Raw genomic sequence first — 21,847 nt, 5'->3', positions numbered from 1 at the left:
TGACTTTTAGTGCATCCAGTGTTTTCTCCTGAAATCTCTCCAATCTGAGTCAAGTTGCCAGAGACTCCTACACCTGCTGTTTGCCCCGAGGGCTGGGGTGTGCCTCTCCTGACCCATCCAGACTGCGGGCTTGGCCTTTGGCTCGCTGCCCTGGCCGTACAGCTTGGAGAAGTCTTGTTCTCGGGCAGAGTGGTTGCCAAACAGAGTAAAGACCAGCACTTGCAATGAAGAGGCCGCTTAAGTTCAATGCCTCCCAAATGTAGAGACTTCAGGCCCAGGAGCTGTGGGCATGCAGGATTCCTGGACCATTCCTTTGCCCCGTTCAGATGCTCCACTGTCTGTGGACAGCTCAGGAGAAATGGGTTGCATATTTGCTGAAGAGACCACCAGGGAATGAAGTCTGCCCTTATAGACATCCTGTATGCATTTTATTCTAAATGAATTAGAAAGCTAAATATCTTTTCCCAAAGCAAAAAGAGAAAAGGTTATAGGAGGATACTTATGTAATTTTGGAATTGGGAAGACCTTCTAAGGAAGATAGCCATAAAGCCATAAGGGAAAATTTTAAATATTAGACCCCATAAAAATTTTGTGTCTATAAAGGAGAAAATACCATAAATTAAGTGGAATGCTAAAAACTAAACTGTGTAAAGTATTTACAGTCTGAACAATAGACAACAAACTAGGCAATGGAATATAAGCAGAGGGTAGTATCTCTCATAGGGCTGTTGTGAGGATTAAATGAGATTAAAGTGCCCAAAGTAAAAATCCTTAATAAATGACAGGTTCTATCCATGCTTTTATAAAGGGCACCTACAAATCATTTTTTTAAAAGATGGATAATGGAAAAAGGATATGAATGAGCTATTCGTGGAAAAATGCAAATGGTCTATAAACATATGAAAAGATATGTAGCCCCACTCCTGGTTAAATAAAGGAACATTAAATCTACAGTGAGATTTTTTTCTACCTTTCAGATTGTCAGGTATGAAAAAGTATGGTTATATTTCAGGGCTGGCAAAGATGTAGGGAAATCGATGTTCTTATTTATTATTTGGTCCTTTGTTCTTCTACAGGTAAGGTAATTTTTCCTCTCTGGCTCTTTTCATCTTTGATTTTCTGTAGCTTGAAAATGATTTGCCAAGATGTCCTTTTGGGGGCATTTATCCTGTCTGGTGTTCTCTGAGCTTCTGGGACCTGTGGGCTAACACCTGCGGTTGACTTGGGGAAATCCCCAGTCATTATTGTTTCAAGTATTTCTCCTGATTCTTTCTCCCTTCTCCTTCCGGTTCTCCCATTACACCTATGTTATACTCTCTGAGGACAGGCCTTGTTCAGAAGCACAGAACGTCTGGCCTATTTCAGAAACGACTCCTCTTCCCCTCCGTCTACCAAAAGCACGAGGGGATTCTTCTCCGCTCTCTGCGGCGGGAGCCTGACTGCGCTCCTGGGGGTAAAACTCACAAGAGCGGGGAGACCCCGTGACTGGGCTCGGAGCCCCCGGTCTCGTCCTCATGTCGCCTCCAGGGCTTTGTGAATTGCGGTCCAGGGCTTCCTGCCTGAGCGCTGGCTCCCGGGGAGGTTTGCACGCGCGAGTCTCTGCTCCCAGAAACGGTCTCTCCGGTCTCGGGGGCAGCATTCTGTCCTGTGTCCTTGCCTCCCTCCCCCAACACGCCGAGTTCATCTCCCAACTCTACCATCTAACCAGCTCTGTGATCTGGGGCCAGTTACTGAATCTCTCTGTGCCATGTGAGGTTACGGTGAGAATTCGGGAGTCTCAAATGTTAGGTGTAGTCCTTTTGGTTAGAAAGAAATACACCAACATTGTAATATATTTTGTATTTGAGCATGAAACCATAGGTGACTTAATTTTTCCTACTCAGGATAATTTCCTAAATGTAGTTTAATGAATGTGTACCACTTTCAAATAAATTTAAAAAAAAAAAGAAAAAGAAATGTATCCAGAGTTTCCATTTCGGAATCCACTTGGATTCCATTTTCCAATGGACCCAACTTATTCTGGTAATAAATTATTGCTACCTTTATATCATAGAGTTCTACCTCAGTTGTAGCAATTCTATTTTGTTAGTTATTAGTCATTAGTACTATTCTTACTAAGTTTGTTTAGTACTAGTATTACTCATTCATTCATCTACCCACCCATCCGTACTAGGCCTTCAGTGCTAAATGACACAAAGGCAGATAAACGGGCAGTTCTGCCTCCTTGACCTCATAGTCTTGTAAGGAGACAAGGGGCGTGAGAAAACAGAGTGTGACAAGTGCTGAAATAAAAGGGCTCTATCAGGGGAAGGACCCCTCACCCTGATTGGAGGCGGTGGAGACCGTGAGGAAAGTCTTCCTCTGAAATATGGCCCAGTTGAGCAAGAAGCAAGAGTGGAAGCCAACCTGGAAAAAAGCACCAGGCTGGCTTGTGGGGAGAGCCACATGCAGCCAATGGGAAGCGTAACAGTCGGAAAACAGCTCAATTAGGTGTGGAGGTTGGAAGTTTTCAGAGAAGACGCCCAAGGAATAAACAATGACGAGGTCATGAAGGGCCATGCGGAACAGTGGTTGGCATCGACGCTTCATTTTCAGAATGACAGGGAACTTCCAAGAGTTTTACCAGCGAGGCAGCTTCCAGATTTGCGGTTTAGAAAGCTCACTCCGTATGCAGTGAAGATAGTGGGTCGGAAGGGACAAGAGCGGAGGCTGGGAAACCAGCGTGGAAGTTGGGCGAGGCCTGGGCAGTTTCCAACGTCGGGAGCTTCTGTCCCTGTGGAGTTGGGGCATGACACCCTCTCCGTACGGATGTTTGTCCCCCACCCTGGGAGGCTGTCTGAACCCTCTGCTATTGGGATTTTGTGGACGCTTCGTCACTGGGCGTGATGGATCATTAGCTGCATCTCTAGCCCCTCTCCCTTTTCTGGAGGATATGGGGTTCGGGCTGATAACGCCAAGCTTCATCTTTTTGGCGACCAGCCCCCATCCAGGAGCTCACCCAGAGTCGCCTCAGTAGAACAAAAGATGCTCCCAGTCCTCTTGTCACTTAGGAACGTACAAGGATTTTAGGAGCCCTGTGTCAGAGACGGGGGTCAGAGATGAATATGAGAACAAGAGATGCTTCTGGGAGAGGCTCTCACACTTAGGAAGTTATGAAACCGTGCCATCCAGATTGGGACTTGAACCCACGTGCTGGGACTCGAACCCACATTCTTCTTAGATCGCACACCTGGTCTCAGGACGTGATGAAGCTCAGGTTCTTGACGGCTCATCGCAGAAAGAACTCAGTGGGAGCCAAAGTGATAGGTAAGAAGTGGATTTCCTTGGAGAGAAGCACACTCCCCAGACAGAGTGGGGGCCTCTCCTCAGAAGGCAAGAGCAACACCAGGGTACGGGGTTCTCTGTCTTTACGGGGGTGGGTAATTTCATGGGCTCATGAGTGGGGGGACGATTCCAGCTATTTCGGGAAGGGGTGGGGCTTTCCAGGAACTGGGCCACCGCCCACTTTTCGATCCTTATGGTTGTGGCCTTGGGGCTGTCGTTGGCCCCTGTGCGTGTGTCATTTAGCTTGCTGATGTGTTACAGTGAGCGTTTACCGAGACTCAAGGTCTAGTGGAAGTTGACTCATCCGCCATCTTGGACCTACTTGGTTCTAATCAGTTTATGTCGTGTCCTCAGGCTATGTCATTCTTTTAAAGGTTGTGCCCTGCCCCCTTCCCTCCTGTTTCAGTTACAAGGGTTTCAGGAACTCTGTGCTAGCAACTGAGGACAGGTGTGTGTGTGTGTGTGTGTGTGTGTGTGTGTGTGTGTGTGTGTAGTTTTTTTCTATGATCTGACCCCAGAGATTATGGTTTAACTGGAATGGGGTGGGTTCCAGGCATTAGTATTGTTTAAATAATTCCTTGTGCTATTCCAGTGCACAGCCAGGCTTGAGAACCAGTGAATGTGGAAGAATACAGGGTTAGTGAGTCATCAGCTGCTTCTTGACAAGCATCACCAAGTGCAACTTAATGGTAGAAACTAAACAGGTTTCTGATTCCCTGGAGAGAGGGGTCCTCCCCAAGCGCTCATTCGTACTGGGGACGCCCTACCAGGCTGCGTAGCCTGGCCCTCCTGCTGCTTCCGTCTGAAACTGGCAACTATGCGTCAGAACAGCTCTTCTCCGGTATCTAGTATGGAACAGGATTGGGGTTCTCTTGCCATCATGGACCAAAGCCTGTGGGCCAAGTCCCAGCACAGAACAGACACCCTCCTACGAGTGATCGCCCGTGCCGCTCTCCACAGCGCCATACTGGTTAGGTGGCACAAGCACTTGTGAGAAGTGGCCAAAAAGGAGCTGAGAAGAAAGTGGCTTACCCATTTTTTAAGAAAGATTGGCACCCGCTGTGCTCGCCGTAAGGCACATTGGGAAAGCACTGGTCACACGGACTCAGCGAACCAAAACTGCATCTCATGGCCCCAAGGGCCGTGTTTCTGAAGTGAGTCTTGCTGCAGAGAGATACCATCGCATTTAGAGCATTCGAGCTAATTACTGAGAGCTTTCCAGATAAAAACTGCCCGACCAGCTTCCTTGGATTGAAGCTGAACCTGTAGCAAAATGTCAAAAGTGGCCGGCCATGGCTGACACTCACGCTGACTTGGAGACTATGGGTGGTTACTGGCTCCACCTATTCCATGTCAGTGTCCATTTCCTACCGCTGCTCTAACAGAGCACCACACACGGAGACGCGTAAAACACCTTGAGTTTATTCTGTTGCAGTTCTGGAAGCCAGAAGTCTGAAACGGGTCTTATCTGGTAAAACCAAGGGGTTACCAAGGTTGCGTTCCCTTTGGAGACTCTTGGGGCTTCATGTATTCTTTGGCTTCTGGCTCCTTCCTTGCATGTCTCAGGTCTCTGCTTCCTTCATCACATCTTCTCTGACTCTGACTCGGCTTCTCCCCTCTTTAAGGACCCGGGTGATTACATGGGGTCCCCCTAGGTTTTCCGGGATAACGGCCGCATATCAAGTTCTTAATCACATCTGCAGCGTGTCTTTAGCCATATAAGGTACCACATCCACAGGTTCCAGGAATAAGGATGTGGCTGCCTTTGCAGACAATTATTCTACCACAGTAAATTTTTTTTTTTTTAGAAAAGCATTATCAGATTCAGGAGACCTCCTGTGCTCAGCACCTAGCGGTGTGCCAAACCTGGAAGACGGTGACAGAAATCCTGACCATAGAGGTACAGAAAAATGACTTGAAACAAGTGCTAAATAAGATGACCCCAGGCAGCATGGGAAAGGCATAAAAGAGGCTTACCAATCTATTTATCCTTTCCACGATGAGTCTGTTCTGAAAAGGCACACTTTTGTTTTGTTTTTTAAAGGTTCACATCTTTTGCCTAATTTTAATTGTCTTGTCTTAATATTGAGAATTCATTCTATACTGTGGACATAAGTCCTTTATTTTGTGTATGTTTTGCAGACTTAGTCTCCCAGTCAGTGCCTTGCCTTTTCTTTTTTAAAAAAAAATTTTATTTATTTTATTTATTTACTTTTAGCTGCATTGGGTCTTCGCTGCTGCGCACGGGCTTTCTCTAGTTGCGGCGAGCGGGGGCTACTCTTCGTTGTGGTGCACGGGCTTCTCATCGCGGTGGCTTCTCTTGTTGCAGAGCACGGGCTCTAGGCGCGAGGGCTCAGTAGTTGTGGCACACGGGTTCAGTAGTTGTGGCTCATGGGCTCTAGAGCGCAGGCTCAGTAGTTGTGGCGCACGGGCTTACTTGTTCCGTGGCATGTGGGATCTTCCTGGACCAGGGCTTGAACCCGTGTCCCCTGCCTTGGCAGGCGGATTCTTAACCACTGCGCCACCAGGGAAGTCCCAAAGGCGCAGTTTTGAACTGGGAAAAACTAACGGGGCTTCGTGGGGCAGGTAGTGCTGGAAAACAGGACCTGAAGTTGCATGAATTGATAGATGTGAGCTCGTAACCCAAAATCTGTTTAAAGGTCAGAACTTATCGATGGGAACAAAAAATCTTATCAGTGACAAAAAAGTTATAATGAAAATGATATCTTTCAGCTAGTTAATTTCAAAGCCTCAAGACTCACCGATCTGGGGGGACTTCTTAAGCCTCCCGGGTTTAATTGCCTTCTTTGCACGTTAGCACTTGGGCTGTTTCTGCAGTGATGCCAGGCAGCGCTGGATCACGTCTTCTGTGGTGGTGGTGGCGGGGAGGGGACCCAGAAGCTGACCCCAGGACAAGGCTCCAAGTCCCAGGAGGTGATTCAGGAGGGAAGGAGCCGCTGGCAGGGGAGTGGGGGAAGGGAGCAAGGAGGGGGGAGAACCAATTGCCTACATCATCCAATGAGTTACTGCTGCACGTTGTGAGCGAAGATTAACCTCAGGTTGATTCCTCCCTGCGGAAGCAGGTGGCTGGGCCTTTGATACCTCTCCGCCCCAGGCACCATCATTTCTTGGCATTTCCACTCAACTCAGTGAGAGGCAAAGGACGCCAGAGGCAGGAGAAAGCCCCTCGGGCCACAGAATGCAGATCTGGCAGTTCAAAGTGCTGGGCGTTGGGGAAGTAACCTCTACACAAACGCTGCAATAGTTTCAAGTGGGGCTCTTTCTTCCCCTGCGTAGTACAGTAAGTCTCCTACACACGAACCTTCAAGTTGCGAACTTTCCAAGATGCAAACGTGCGTTCCATCAGCGTCAGGCGTGAGTGGAACTGCCGCTTGCCCTCCGTCTCCTGTTGCTGACAATCCTTCAGCTCTACCGTCTCCCACCTCCTCTCCCTCCTCCAGACAGTAATTCTTCTTGCCGGCTCACTCGATGCCAGCCCCTGGATGCCAGCTGTTGTGCTGTACTACCGTCCTTTTCAAGGAACTGTACTGTAAGAGTAGAAATGTTTTCTTTATTTTGTGTGTTTGTTTTTTATGTACTATTTGTGTGAGAAGTAGTCTAAACCTATTACAGTACAGTACTATATCGCCGACCGTGTTGGTAGGGTACCTAGGCCGGCTCTGTTGGACTTACGAACAGACTGGACTTACGAACGCGCTCTCAGAACAGAACTTGTTTGTATGTAGGGGACTTACTATAGTTATGCTACCACGGTTAAAACAGGAAGAACCAGACCAAGGCGGGCACCAATGGAATTGCTACTGCAGTTATATTTTAGAACAGAACGGGATGATTACTAGAGACCAAGTTTCATGGCTTTGGTGTCTCCAAACATTCCACTGAAGTCTGCATTTTGGAGTCTTTTGTAAAATGACACTTACATGATGTAGAATCAAACAGCGGATTTTTAAAAAGATAATGGCAGGTAATACCAAGAAGTAAGGCTAGTAAGCATAAATTTTCACTTTGTGGACTTCCTTGTCATCACATTCCCTCTGTCTGTTGTAATAATAGAAAGTATTGTCCCGTCTCTGAAGTTTCTTCACATATCCTGTCTCTGGCCAACGATCCACCTGTATATTGAAAACCAGAATACAAATATTGTAATGCTGATGTTCTTTTTATATAATATTTCACTATCAAACAGTTAAAAACACAAGTCACATCAAACAATTAAAGTACAAAATTAAATTTAAAAATACTTTAGCTCTTAGTGATATCTTACACACACACACACACACACACACACACACACACAAAACACACAACACACAACACACGTAAGTTGCAACCTTATACTGCAGGGCAACTAATTCAGGGCTTCTCCCTAGATCCCAATTTCTAGATTTAAATTTCTACCCTGCAGCCAAGATAAAACATTCAAAATAATCGACACTTTATCCTTCTTATGTTTACAAACTATTTTAAGCATTATTACTTACTAACTTCTAAAAATAATAGCCAAGGAGGAAATTAGGGCTAGGCCCAGGCCGCAGGGGTGACTAAAGGAAGCAGTTAGACTAGAGCTATCTAAATCTTTACATCTAGAAAATCTCTGTATCTAGAGAAATACATGTGTATTTGCTCATGTCCATGTTTCAAGTTCACACCTTAAAACTCAATTTTTCATAGAAATTTGAGGTCATGAACATAGTTCTTAGCAATCTCTTCTTACCTTCTCCCCGCTAGTCCTTCTCGTTCGCCACATTGGTTTGCTTACTTGATCGTTTGGCTTGATCTAGTTTGGACATTTTTCTCCCCTTCCTCTCTGAATTCGCATTATACCTTCTTGCTCAGGTCAATGCATTTTTGCTGTGATCAGGTATGTTGCTTCTGGATTGTGTGACGTGTACTCCACCACTGTCAAAACCCCAGTATTTTGATTTTATGTTCCTGGCATAAAAACCAAGTCCTCTTCTTCAACATCATCTCTACAGGCAGCTACTCATTCTCCAATCCCCCACTTACAAATCACAGCTTCCAAACTGGAACAAATACAAAAGAACACACATCCTTTGTTTTCTAACAACATACTTTCGCTTTCTTCTGTGATCTCTTTTATTTAGGAGTTAGCAAAAACGGGTAGCAGCCTATCTGGTAAACCTTGGCAGGCTCTCTGACACGTACATCATAGAGAAAAGCAATGCTTTCCATCGCTTAGGTCAAGCCTGCTCCTTGTTGCTTCCATTACCCTCAGCAGAGAAAGGAAGAAGTTCTCAAGATACCGTCACCGCTGTCTTCCTCTTGGGGCCAAGAGCAGGCTCTCTCATTTAGTAGGGTCCCCCAACCACCTTATTCAGTGAAGAAACAGTACACCGCTGCTTCTTCAGAATACCCACAGCACTTTATGTGGGATTGAGGAAGGAGACAGATGGGCCCAGGCTGAGTACCTGCAACCAGTCTCCTGCTGACACCTCAAGATAAGAGACCAGCAGGAGCAGAGCCCTGATTGGGTGGAAGACAACGACGTGACCACATTTTTCTCATTCTTGTGGCAAAGGGGATTTTCCAGCTGGACACGTGCGCGCACGCAGAGAAGGTCCTCAGTCTCGGGAGGGGCCAAAGGAGAGAGGAGCCACCAGCCCATAATATGTCCTGCCAACCTCCCAGAAATCTTCGCGCTGGAATCCATCTTGGCTGAGAGATGCGTGTGCACCCACCAGGAAGGACCCTGAGTCAGGCCAAATGTGGGCACGAACAGAACGATTGGCCAGAGGTAACCCAGAAGACTGCCGCCATATAAGCGATCTCAGCCACCCCTCTTGCGCGCAACTCTGAGTCCGCCTGTGTGTTCTGCAACATGTACTTTGCTCCCAATAAACACTTTATCTGCTTCACGATCTCTGTCACTTTGCTGAATTCTTTCTTCAAGGAAGACAAGGGGCCTTCCCTGGCGGCGCAGTGGTTGGGAGTCCGCCTGCCGATGCAGGGGACGCGGGTTCGCGCCCCGGTCCGGGAGGATCCCACGTGCCGCGGAGCAACTGGGCCCGTGAGCCATGGCCGCTGCGCCTGCGCGTCCGGAGCCTGTGCTCCGCAACTGGAGAGGCCACAACAGTGAGAGGCCCGCGTACGGCAAAAAAAAAAAAAAAGACAAGGACTGAGGTCCTGCTTCCAGCTGCCTCACCCTAGGAAATCAGGGGGGGCTTCCAAACAGATGTACTGGTTCTGCCTCATCAACCTCTAGGATTTTTTCCTTCTATAACCCTTCGCTGTTTCGTAATTTTTTCTTCTTGGCTTTCTACCCATCACTCCCATTCAACCTAGGAAAGCTTCATTCCTTAGAGAATGGTGGAGGGGGGTGATATGGTCCTCAAGTCGGCTCTCCTTGGGTAGGAGATCAGTAAGCACTAATAGCGCCCATAAGGACGTGTGCTTTAGGTAAGGACAAGAACATCGCCCAAACCTTTCAGACCACTGCCAATCAAGGCAAGCCTTCAGCTACCCTCCTGTCCATCCTTTAAGGCCCACTGCAAATGCCTCTCGGGGCATGAAGCCCTTTTGGAAGATCGTCCCTGAAGGAAGAAAATTTTATCTTCCTTTAATTTTGGGAGGCGTATATTTGCACTTGCGTACGTTTTTATTGTTCGTCACTCTTAATCTTCCACTCCAAGATGCAGGAATAATAAAAGCTATCGTTCACCGAACACCATTCATTCACTCAACAAACTACAGTGCGAGGCACTTGCAACACATGATTTCACTTAATTCCTGAGACAATTTTCTGAAGCAGGCGCTGGCATCACCATTTTACACTCGAGCTCAGTAAGGGTTATGAACCTTGTTCAGGGTTCCCTAGCCAAGGAGGAGAGCCAGGGTGCAAAGCCTGGGCTGACTGAGTCCAAATCCTGTACTCGAAATTTCTTGAGGTCAGGCACTTGCTTTTATATTTACCTTTTTAAAGCACCTGGCACAGAAATTTGCACATGGCAGGTACCCAATAAATATACACTAAAGTGAAATGCAAAACCTCTCTACAACTGTCAAGTCATACAGTGGATCGGGTTGGCGCGCGCGCGCGCACACACACACACACACACACACACACACACACACCCCTCAGGTGCCTTTGGGGACTCTTCCCCTTTAAGGGTGTTCTTTGTGTTCCCTTAAATCTGATCTTATCTCAGTCTCTTATCCCTTATCTGATCTCAGTCACAGCAGTTTCTGGGGTGGTGGTGTAGGTGCATGAGCGCCTATATGATCACCTTGCCTATATGATCCTGGGTCTTACACACCTTTCAGGGGCATTGCCTTTCCCAATCTTAAGGCAAGTGTGTGAAGTTTATTTTTGAACTGCATTAAAATGCTGATGCTTGTGTTTTACAACTATTTAGAAGCCACAGATGATAGAGTAATGAACACTCCCTTTTGGTAACGGGGACCAAAGAGTAAAATGCTCATAGACGTGAAGAGATGGATATGTGAAAGTCATAATCATCCGTCAAATCTTCATTTGATCAGGATGTTTCATTTCACTCCTTACCACCACGAATAAGCTCTATTGGATTAACATACATTAAATGAAAGAGTCTATTACATTTTAGCTCTGTATTGCCTCTGTCTTTTTTCCTATCTACTTTTTTAGGACGTGTTAAGTAGAGATCAAAGAGTAGAATGAAGGAAGGAAAAGAATATGGGGGTCTGAAAAACCCACCTAAGAATTAGTCTCTGAACAACGCTGAGTTAATAATAAAAACATAAAACAAAAATAAAAAACAAGGTAATAATAAACACTTGGTTGCAACCTCAGCTCTAAAAATTAAAATACATTTATGGATACTATGTCATATTCCATAATATCCTTCCAAACTCAGCCTCCTAGGATTCGGTACAATAAATGAATTTTTAAAATCACATTGTAAACTGGGGCCATATCTAGATTTTGGTATAGTCTTTGAAAAGCAAAACCATGTCTCTAATCTCTCAAGAAAGTCTGGAATACACAACCAAAGTCTGGAGATTTTGTCACCTAAAGAAGAACTTAACCCCTTTGTAATTTGTGGTTAACATAAAAAAGACACAGGAAAGAAAGAACAGTTCCACAGCAAACCGAATAAGTGATAATAGAATTACCTTAGGGAGAGAAAATGACTCTGCTTTGATGGTCTACCATAAAAGGTTCACAGCACGGTTGTCAGTAAAAGCTAGAAAATTCTTCATGTTGCTGAGCTGAGGAACCACCTCCTGCCCTGTCTGCTGAAAAAGCATTCTTCTGGGCCTCAGCCCCCCCCATCAGTAAAACGAGAGGGCTGGAGTGGAATTCCCTTTTAGTTTTCTCTGGTTCTTTGTTGGTGGTGGGTTTTTTGTTTGGTTGTTTTGTTTTGTTTTGTTTTTAGTGCTTTTCACCACCTAACACACTCATTTTGAGTTCAGCTTTGTAGAGGCGTAAATCTTACCATAGAAACTTGCGTCACGTGTTTGTATTCAGCTTCATCTCGATATCCTGCGTGTTGAAATCTGTACAGATTTTCGATCTCTTCTGACCACTTTTTGGCATGACTTACTGATTTTGGTTTCACGTCAGAACTAACCATGGCTCCAGAGGTCTTATTACCAGTTATTTCTGAAAGATGTGAGAACAACATTAATAGATAACGTAATAGTGACAGTTCGGGAAATCCCTTTAAGAATGGACAAAACTAGCATTTAAAAAAAAATTAGAGAGTTAAGAATCCCATTAAATATATTAGATTTTTAAACATTCAATTCCAAGAGTGAGAAGGATTCATGTTCTATTTTGGAAATAAAATAAAATCAACCCTGAAAGATACATAAAATTGCATTCAGAGTTACAGAGTGCCGTCCTCAATGCTGCAGACTAATTCTGGTATTTCAGACAATAGTTTATACATGTCTGAAATCACATTCTTGGTTTTTAACTGCTCAGGAGATTGTCAGAATATCCCACCACCATTTCATTTAATCATATTCAAAATTTTAATCTCCCTTTTTGTCCGTTAAGGGAATGTAAGATCAGTCTTCTCACTCTCTTCCTTTTTTTTTTTTGCGGTACGCGGGCCTCTCGCTGCTGTGGTCTCTCCCGTTGCGGAGCACAGGCTGCGGACGCGCAGGCTCAGCGGCCACGGCTCACGGGCCCAGCCGCTCCGCGGCACGTGGGATCCTCCCGGACCGGGGCACGAACCCGCGTCCCCTGCATTGGCAGGCGGGCTCTCAACCACTGCGCCACCAGGGAAGCCCTTCCTTTTCTTCTTACTGGGAAGCAGTGGTTTCTTCCTTTTCCTCTTCTTGACTGTTTGGAAACATGCCAGTCACTGCAGTCCATTGACTTCGGCCACTGTGTCCTGATGTGAGAAGATGGAGTGTCGACACAGCCACTGACAGCTGTGTGGCTGTCCTGACACTGAGATCCCTGCCTTTAAAACAATGTAGTCCTTAAAATTAAATTTTGAGCTCTAGTTCACGTAACTGTCTAGTCACCAAACTTGTAGAGCCAGTTTTTCAAAGACATAATCCTGCACTTGTTTTTTTGGTGACTTCTTATTTTATTACCAAAGTATATCATTCATTTAACATTTATTATTATATATAATATTATATAATACCTATTATATTATAATATATGTATATTTTATTATGTAATTATTATATATTAATATATGTTACCATCATTTATTAAAATAAAGTGCCAGAATTTTCACCATGATTCCTTGAATTCATTCTTCTATTTAAATATGTTTCTATTGGCAATACATTAAAATCAGACCTAATAAAGTAGGTTTCATCCTGTAAATGAATTCATATTTTTTGAAGTTTTTCAGTTATAATGACAAATGCTTATTATGTTAAAGAAGTCAAGCAAAACCTTAAATTACAAAAAGAGAAGGCAAAATAAACATCACAACAGTTAGAAATATCCATCAGGTGAATATCATCCCAACCAAATGATCAACTAGAAGGACAGACTGTAAAAGTTTTATGAAAAGGAATCTTATAACAAATGCTTTAACAAGTGTAATAAATTTAGCTTTACCTGGATTTACCAGGAGGGAAAATAGAAAATGGAAATAAAATTGACGGGAATTGCTGAACTTCAGATAAATGTTTCTTCAATATTAAAGATGTAGTGTAAAAGTTCTCCAAATGGTTAACAAAAAAGACTATTAAGTAAATAAAAGTAATAAACGACTGTTAATAAATAATAAAAGACTGTTAATAAAAAAGACAGGAGACTAGGTCATTTGTTTGAAGTCCGTGTAAATCACACACAAGTACTGAGTGATTCATTTCTAGGAAGAATAAGGAAATTGGTCTTATGCTTCCTCCTACCTCCTCTAGAATTGTGTTACGTAAGTAACATTCTAAATGTTATGGCACTGACATTGTGTTCTGAAACCCTAATTCCCACAGTTGTTCAGACCTAGCTCCGTGTTTAAATGAAGTCATTTGAGTCACCCAGCTCTCACTCTGATGATGGTGGCAACCACCGAAGTGGATATATCATTAGAATTGTTGTTTGCATGTTTTCCCATGTGCATGCTAACTCATATATTGATGAGAATGAAGAAAATTAAGGTATTGTTACTGTTTGATTTTTTTAAAATGTTGATGCTTATTCATTTAGGTTCAGGCTCATGTTGCAATTTAAGGCAGTACATTGTTATGTTATTATATAAATTTATGTAAAATTTGCAAAACCTGACACAACAAGACATAAGCCCTATTTCAGTCAAACTTTGTCCTTCAACTGCACTCATTTTAATGGGAGGTTGACCGCTTCTTTGCTGCACATGTACTAATTATGACCAGTAAGTGAGTTGGACATATGTGGTACGGCCTGATGATCCATTAACATATATAATTAGATATTTTACATGTATATACATATATATATATATTCCACAGGAAAATGACACTAAGAAACATGGAAGAAAAAAAGGTGCAAATTCGGGGTATTAAAAATACTTTCAAAATGAGTCATGTTTTTATATGAATTTAGTGGCTGTAGTATTTAACATTGGTTTTACAGTTTTCTCAGAGCAGTGATACTGTCTTAATTTTTGTTTCACCCAAGCCATTTCTGCTTGAGTCTTGGCTTTTTGATATATAATAAAATACTTTTATTTACTCATAGTCATTCAAAAAGTATTTTCCTAAATGTTATCTATGTAACCTTTCATCATTTTCAAACATTTAATAGAGCAGAAAAATATGCTGCATTCAGCTTAACTACTAGGGCAATTGCCATTTTTCTCAGTAGCAATATGCATCCCCCTAAACATATCAGGCATTTGGGAGTTCCCTGGCAGTCCAGTGGTTAGGGCTCGGTGCTTCCACTTCAGGGGGCACGGGTTCAATCCCTGCACAGGGGAACTAAGATCCCGCATGCCACGCGGCCAAATAAATAAACAAACATATCAGGCATTTCAATACTCTGCTTTCCCAAAATATCTAAAGGGAACATGAGTGTATTTTCACCATAAGAGGAACCCTAGTGGCTATACTATATGGTGATGGTGTAAATTCTTTTGGTCTCTCTTACCACTTACTACTTATTAAAAACAGAATGCAACTAAAAATAGGAACGATCAACTTAAAATTCCTTAAAGATTTCCGTGATTCCTAGAAATTTACTGGCAGCACTAATTCTGCTGGTAGCCTTCAGCACTGTGAAAGTTAGTGGTTTCTTTAATGTTAGCTGTGGTAAAAAAATAATTTATATAAAATACATTTGACCTCTGTAATACTAAGCTGTGTCTAGAAAAACAGAAAATGGCAATGCCTGACTCTCTAGTTTGCAAAAATCAAATTTTATTAAACAGTATTAGGGTTTATGTGGGTATTTAAAAATCCCACCAGGGCTTCCCTGGTGGCGCAGTGGTTGAGAGTCCGCCTGCCGATGCAGAGGACACGGGTTCGTGCCCCGGTCCGGGAAGATCCCACGTGCCGCCAAGCGGCTGGGCCCGTGAGCCATGGCCGCTGAGCCTGCGCGTCCGGAGCCTGTGCTCTGCGACGTGAGAGGTCACAGCAGTGAGAGGCCTGCGTACCGCAAAAAAATAAATAAATAAAATAAAAAATAAATTAAAATCCCACCAATATTAAGTCCATGACAATCTGAGGTTTTAATCTAACAGAAGCCTTTGCTGTAATCTCAAACTCCCTTCTATGCAAAAACCCATCACCTTCTTCTAGCTCTGAAAAGTGCTTTTACTTTTATAGTCGTATTAAAACCCCAAGAGCAATCAGAAAGGCTAATCTTCCATTTCTTTCCCCATTTTATTTCTTCTATTCCTAGACACAGCAGAATACGGCGGAGGGGTCCTTTAACTAGCATGTAACCTGGGCCAAGTCAGTTCACTCTCGCGGGCCTCTGCTTCCTGAACTGAGAAGAGGTCTCACTAGATTATCTCTACAATTCTTACACTTCCCTTCCCAAAGTTTCTGGGGGTTCAGATGAACAACAGAATTGGCTTCCATAACAGGCCTTGGTGGTCCATGGTCCGGGTGTGCATCTGCACAGCAGAAAGCCCCTCCTTTCGGGGACCCCGAGAGCTGACCGATGGGGCTTCTCTGGTCCCTCAAACTTTTCTTTTTTTTTCCTTCCAGAAATCAACAATCACGTCTGTAAGGTAAAATCTGCCTAGAGAAGGCTGAGATGGAGAAAGTATCCTAAACCCTGGGGGTCAAATGACTGACCTGCAGGAGGAGCTCAGAAAGGAGCCCCCAGAATCGAGACCCCTAAAGACAAAGGGGGCGCGGAAACTACGGAGACTCGAAATTAAAGACCCTTCCTGAAAAAGAGGAAACGAGAAAAAAGAGGAGCGAGGCGTACAGATCTCAGGTACCCTGAAGGAGCAGCGGGGCATAAGGGGAGGAGCCTGGGCTTCGGGGCGGGGCCTGGCAGGCACAGGGGCGGGGCGGGCAGGGCCCGGCCCTCCGGCAGTGATGCGCCCACTCACCCATGAGTCCTGCTCGCCCGGGTAACCCTCGCTCGGCCATCCTTGAGAGACCGGGGCGCTCTGCCTGGGAGCTCGCCAGCGAGTCCGGCGGTGCTCGTGTTCTCCACTCGGGATCCGTGGGCTGGGCTGGGCCAGCGAGAGGCCAACTGAAGGGGCCTCGGCGACGCTCGCTTCGCCTGGCAACGCCCAGCGCAGCTCGAGCGAGCGCTCAACTCATTCAGGCCCCTATGTGCTCGCTCAGGCCCCGCCCCTTGCGAAAGGGCCTTTGTGCGCAAGCGCGTGGGCGGGGCCCAGTTAGCCCACCTCGAGGTGGAGGGAGGACTGCTTCCCGCTGCATCAGTCACAGATGGAATTCCCTAAAAAAGCCGATCAGAGAACAGAGACCACTGGTGCTTCTGGTCCCTGATGGTAGATACCTCCTATGTGTCCCACCTCTTCTTATTTTGTTGGAATTAACTGAGCCAATCCATTGGGTCGAGCACAGTGCCTGACAATTAGAAAACCTATGATAAATGACACCTATAGCTTTATCTTTTCCCAACATTACCTACATTATTAATCATTTAAAAGACTGCCTATTTACTTACAACTCCCAAATTTATTTCCTTAGCCCAGATCTCTCTCTAAATTCTAGACTTGTATAACCAACATGTATTCAATGTCTATCTGGTTGTCCAAAACAACCACCCTCCAAGCACCCACCCTCAAACCTGCCCCTTCCACGCTCTCCCCCTTTCGGTAGGTGGTCCCTAGAGTCCACTTTCTCTGGCCCTGCATCAGCAAAATATCCATCCATCTGCAAAACCTGTTGGCTCTGCTGATGCCATCCAGCGCAAGGCACATCACTTTTCCCCCTCCGGTTATTGCAATAGTTCCCAACAGGCTTCTCTTGTCCCCTGCAGTCTATTCTCAACAAAACTATAGGTTCAATCTTGTTAAAACCTAAACAAGGTTATGTCATTTCTCTTCTCCCAATCCTCAAATGGCTTCCCGTTTTACAGAGTAAAAACCAACAAAGCCCTACAAGATTTGCACGCAATCCCTCCTCTCTTTGCTCTGTAGCCCGGGATCACTGCTCCAGCCACACGGGCTTGGCTGTTCCTCGCCTGCTCCCACATTAAGGATTTAGATGTAGCTGCTTCTTCTGCCTGGAATGGTCTTCCTCCATTTACTCCCTTGGCTAAACTCGTGGTTTTGAAGTCTTTGTTGATATCTCAACTTGCCACCCCAATCCCCGCAGCTCTCCCTTCCCACCCCGTTCTCTATCTGTCTTACTATGTTCTAGTGTTTCTTTTTTCCACAAGACTTGTCACCTTCTAATGTACTATTTATATTGCTTGTTTCTTTTTTCCTTTTCTTAGCATAATGCTTTTTTATATTGCTTGTTTCTTAATTTTGTTATTTACCTTTCACTAGAATGTAGTTTCCATCAAGGGAGAGATCTTGTTAACTAAATTCCTAGAACAGTGCTTAGCACTCAGTAGGTACTAAAACAATATATTCTGAATAAATATATTTCACTATCACTGTCACTATGAGGCCGTGGAAGCAGTACAGCATGATGCCTACGACATTGGCATCTAGGGCATGACCTTGGATTTGAATCTGGGTTCTACTACTAAAACTAAGTTTCCTTAACTGTAAAATGAAGCCAAAAACTGTACCTATCTGATGGGGTTGTTGTGAGGATGAGGAAATAAATATACACGTAAATGTATTTAGGACAGCATCTGGAACTGCATAAATGATGTCAGTGGATATTATTATTTCCGCTAGAACGTGTGCTCCATTACCACATGGGCTTTGCTTTGCTCACTGCTGAATCTTTATTGTCTAGACAGTGTCTAGCACATAGTAGATGGTCAACAAGTATTTGTTAAATGAAAAAATGAATTCTCACTATCACATTTCCTGGAGTGTTGCAGTACCTTCCTACCCAGACACCCAGCCCCAGACTGAGTGGTCTTTCTAAACTTGAATCCAGTGGTTCTCAAACTTTAGCACTATCAGAATCCCCTAGAAGGAAGGTGTGTTAACATAGGCTGCCATGTGACTTCCCTGGTGGTCCAGTGGTTAAGACTCCGTGCTTCTAGTGCAGCGGGGTGCGGATTCCATCTGTGGTCGGGGAGCTAAGACCCCACATGCCAAGTGGCACGGTCAAACAAACAAACAAACATACAAAACAAACAAACAAAAACCCCCAAAGACTGTTAGGCCCATTCCCAGAGTTTCTGAATCACTAGGTCTGGGCTGGGGTAGAGAATTTTCATTTCTAACCCGTTTCCAAGTACTATTAGTGATGTTCTTCCAGGTGCCATATTTTAGAAATACTGCTCTAATCTCACCTGTCCCTGCCTTGTTTCAAACCACCCTGGCTTGCCACTGTCACTCAAGTTAGAGTTTCAACTCCTTAGCTTGGTGTACAAGACCTTCTTGATCTGGTCCTTTCCTTAAAATAATTTTCTTATTGAGGTGCAGTTGATGTACAAGATTATATAAGTTTCAGGTGTACAACATAGTGATTCACAGTATTTAAATGTTATACTCCACTTATGGTTATTATAAAATCTTGGCTAGTCTCTGTGTTGTACAATATATCCTTGTAGCTTGTTTATTTTATACATAGTAGTTTGTACCTCTTAATCCCCCACCCCTATCTTGCCCCTGCCTGCTTCCTTCTCCCTACTGGTAACCACTAGTTTGTTCTCTATATCTGTGAGTCTGTTGCTTTTTTGTTATATTCACTAGTTTAAAAAAATTTTTTAGATTCTAGAAATAAGCGATATCATACAGTATTTGTCTTTCTCTATCTACCTTATTTCACTTAGCATAATGCCCTCCAAGTCCATCCATGTTGTTGCAAATGACAAAATTTCATTCTTTTTTTATGGCTGAGTAGTAGTTCATTATATATATATATATATATATATATAATATATATATAAACTCATCTTCTTTACCCATTCAGCTGCTGATGGGCACTTAGGTTGATTCCATATCTTGACAATTGTAAATAATGCTGCTATGAACCTTGGAGTGCATGTATCTTTTCAAATTAGTGGGGTTTTTTTTTTTTTTGGATATATACCCAGGTGTGGAATTGCTGGGTCATATGAGAGTTCTACTTTTAGCTTTTTGAGAAACTTCCATACTGTTTTCCACAGTGACTGCACCAATTTACATTCCCCCCAACAGTGTACAAGGGATCTCTTTTCTCCACATCTTCACCAATATTTATTTGTGTTCTTTTTGATGATAGTCATTGTGGTGTAAGGTGATATCTCATTGTGGTACTAATTTGCATTTCTCTGTTGATTAATGATGTTGAGCATCTTTTCATGTCCCTGTTGGCCATCTGTATGTCTTCTTTTGGAAAAATGTGTGTTCAGGTCTTCTGCCCATTTTTAAATTGGATTTTTTGGTTTTATGATGTTGAGTTGTATGAGCTGTTTAAATATTTTGTATATTAACCCCTTATAGGTCATATTACTTGCAAATATTTTCTCCCATTTAGTAGGTTATCTTTTGGGCTTGTTGATGGTTTCCTAGCTGCGCAAAAGTTTTTAAGCTTAATTAGGTCCCATCTGTTTATTTTGCTTTTATTTCCTTTGCTTTAGGAGACAGACCTCCAAAAACATTGTGACAATCTTATTTTTATTTTATTTTATTTTTTAAACATCTTTATTGGAGTATAACTGTTTTACAATAGTGTGTTAGTTTTTCCTTTACAACAAAGTGAATCAGTTATACATATACATATACATATGTTCCCATATCTCTTCCCTCTTGCATCACCCTCTCTACCACCTATAAGAATGCCAGAGATTTCTGTGCATTAATTTTGTATCCTGCAACTTTACCAAATTCATTGATTAGCTCTAGTAGTTTTCTGGTAGCATCCTTAGGATTCTCTATGTATAGTATCATGTCATCTGCAAACAGTGACAGCTTTACTTCTTTTCCTATTTGGATTCCTTTTATTTCTTTTTCTTCTCTGATTGCTGTGGCTAGAACTTCCAAAACTATGTTGAATAAGAGTGGTGAGAGTGGCAACCTTGTCTTGTTCCTGACCTTAGTGGAAATGGTTTCAGTTTTTCACCACTGAGAACGATGCTAGCTGTGGGTTTGTCATATATGGCCTTTATTATGTTGAGGAAAGTTCCCAGTATGCCTACTTTCTGCAGGGTTTTTATCATAAATGAGTGTTGAATTTTGTCAAAAGATTTCTCTGCATCTATTGAGATGATCATATGGTTTTTCTCCTTCAGTTTGTTGATATGGTGTATCACGTTGATTGATTTGCGTATATTGAAGAATCCTTGCATTCCTGGAATAAACCCCACTTGATCATGGTGTATGATCCTTTTAATGTGCTGTTGGATTCTGTTTGCTAATATTTTGTTGAGGATTTTTGCCTCTATGTTCATCAGTGATATTGGCCTGTAGTTTTCTTTCTTTGTGACGTCTTTGTCTGGTTTTGGTATCAGGGTGATGTTGGCCTCATAGAATGAGTTTGGGAGTGTTCCTCCCTCTGCTATCTTTTGGAAGAGTTTGAGAAGGATAGGTGTTAGCTCTTCTCTAAATGTTTGATAGAATTCGCCTGTGAAGCCATCTGGACCTGGGCTTTTGTTTGTTGGAAGATTTTTAATCACAGTTTCAATTTCAGTGCTTGTGATTGGTCTGTTCATAGTTTCTATTTCTTCCTGGTTCAGTCTCAGCAGATTGTGCATTTCTAAGAATTTGTCCATTTCTTCCAGGTTGTCCATTTTATTGGCATACAGTTGCTTGTAGTAATCTCTAATAATCTTTTGTATTTCTGCAGAGTCAGTTGTTTCATCCAAAATGAAAATAAATAAGGAAACACGAGCTTTAAATGATACATTACACAAGATGGACTTAATTGATATTTATAGGACATTCCATCCAAAAACAACAGAATACACATTTTTCTCAAGTGCTCATGGAACATTCTCCAGGATCGATCATATATTGGGTCACAAATCTAGCCTTGGCAAATTTAAGAAAATTGAAATCGTATCAAGTATCTTTTCCGACCACAACGCTATGAGACTAGATATCAATTACAGGAAAAGATCTGTAAAAAATACAAACACATGGAGGCTAAACAATACACTACTTAATAACGAAGTGGTCACTGAAGAGATCAAAGAGGAAATCAAAAAATACTTATTTTTAATTTATCATTTATTTATTTATTTGGTTGCGTTGGGTCTAAATTGCTGCACGTGGGCTTTCTCTTGTTGCGGCGAGCAGGGGCTGCTCTTTGTTGTGGTGCGCAGGCTTCTCATTGCAGTGGCTTCTCTTGTTGCAGAGCACGGGCTCTAGGTGCACAGGCTTCAGTAGTTGTGGCGTGTGGGCTCAGTAGTTGTGGCACGTGGGCTCAATAGTTGTGGCTTGCAGGCTCTAGAGCACAGGCTCAGTAGTTGTGGTGCACAGGCTTAGGTGCTCCGTGGCATGTGGGCTCTTCCCGGACCAGGGCTCGAACCTGTGTCCCTTGCATTGGCAGGTGGATTCTTAACCACTGC

At 43.4% G+C, this 21,847-nt stretch overlaps 1 protein-coding gene and 1 long non-coding RNA gene across 2 annotated transcripts in view; one reads left to right on the top strand and one right to left on the bottom strand.

Annotated features, from left to right (window-relative positions):
* The window catches only part of LOC136793871 (uncharacterized), a 75,907-nt gene extending 59,724 nt beyond the window's left edge, over nt 1-16,183 (top strand). The window contains exon 4 of the long non-coding RNA XR_010839906.1: nt 15,949-16,183. This is a non-coding gene — a long non-coding RNA (uncharacterized lncRNA). The remainder of the gene's footprint in view (nt 1-15,948) is intronic.
* Nucleotides 7,135-16,570, bottom strand: MEIG1 (meiosis/spermiogenesis associated 1). Its single transcript, XM_059059246.2, has 3 exons — nt 16,302-16,570; nt 11,781-11,947; nt 7,135-7,457 (listed from the first exon to the last, which is right to left on the bottom strand). The coding sequence occupies exons 1-3, from the start codon at nt 16,339-16,341 to the stop codon at nt 7,329-7,331; spliced, it is 336 nt and encodes a 111-aa protein (XP_058915229.1). The 5' UTR covers nt 16,342-16,570; the 3' UTR covers nt 7,135-7,328.
* Nucleotides 16,571-21,847: the final 5,277 nt, after the last annotated feature.

Source organism: Kogia breviceps, chromosome 3 (genome assembly GCF_026419965.1).
Source record: "Kogia breviceps isolate mKogBre1 chromosome 3, mKogBre1 haplotype 1, whole genome shotgun sequence".
Lineage (NCBI taxonomy): Eukaryota > Metazoa > Chordata > Mammalia > Artiodactyla > Physeteridae > Kogia > Kogia breviceps.
Note: the sequence above shows the minus strand (reverse complement) of the source record. Positions and strands in the feature narration are given on the sequence as shown.

Coding starts and splice junctions, on each gene's coding strand:
- MEIG1 (XM_059059246.2), bottom strand. CDS start 16,341: ATGGCCGAGCGAGGGTTACCCGGGCGAGCAGGACTCATGG. Junction 11,948..16,301: donor CGGGCGAGCAGGACTCATGG/GTGAGTGGGCGC, acceptor CACATCTTTCAG/AAATAACTGGTAATAAGACC. Junction 7,458..11,780: donor ACGTGACGCAAGTTTCTATG/GTAAGATTTACG, acceptor TTCAATATACAG/GTGGATCGTTGGCCAGAGAC.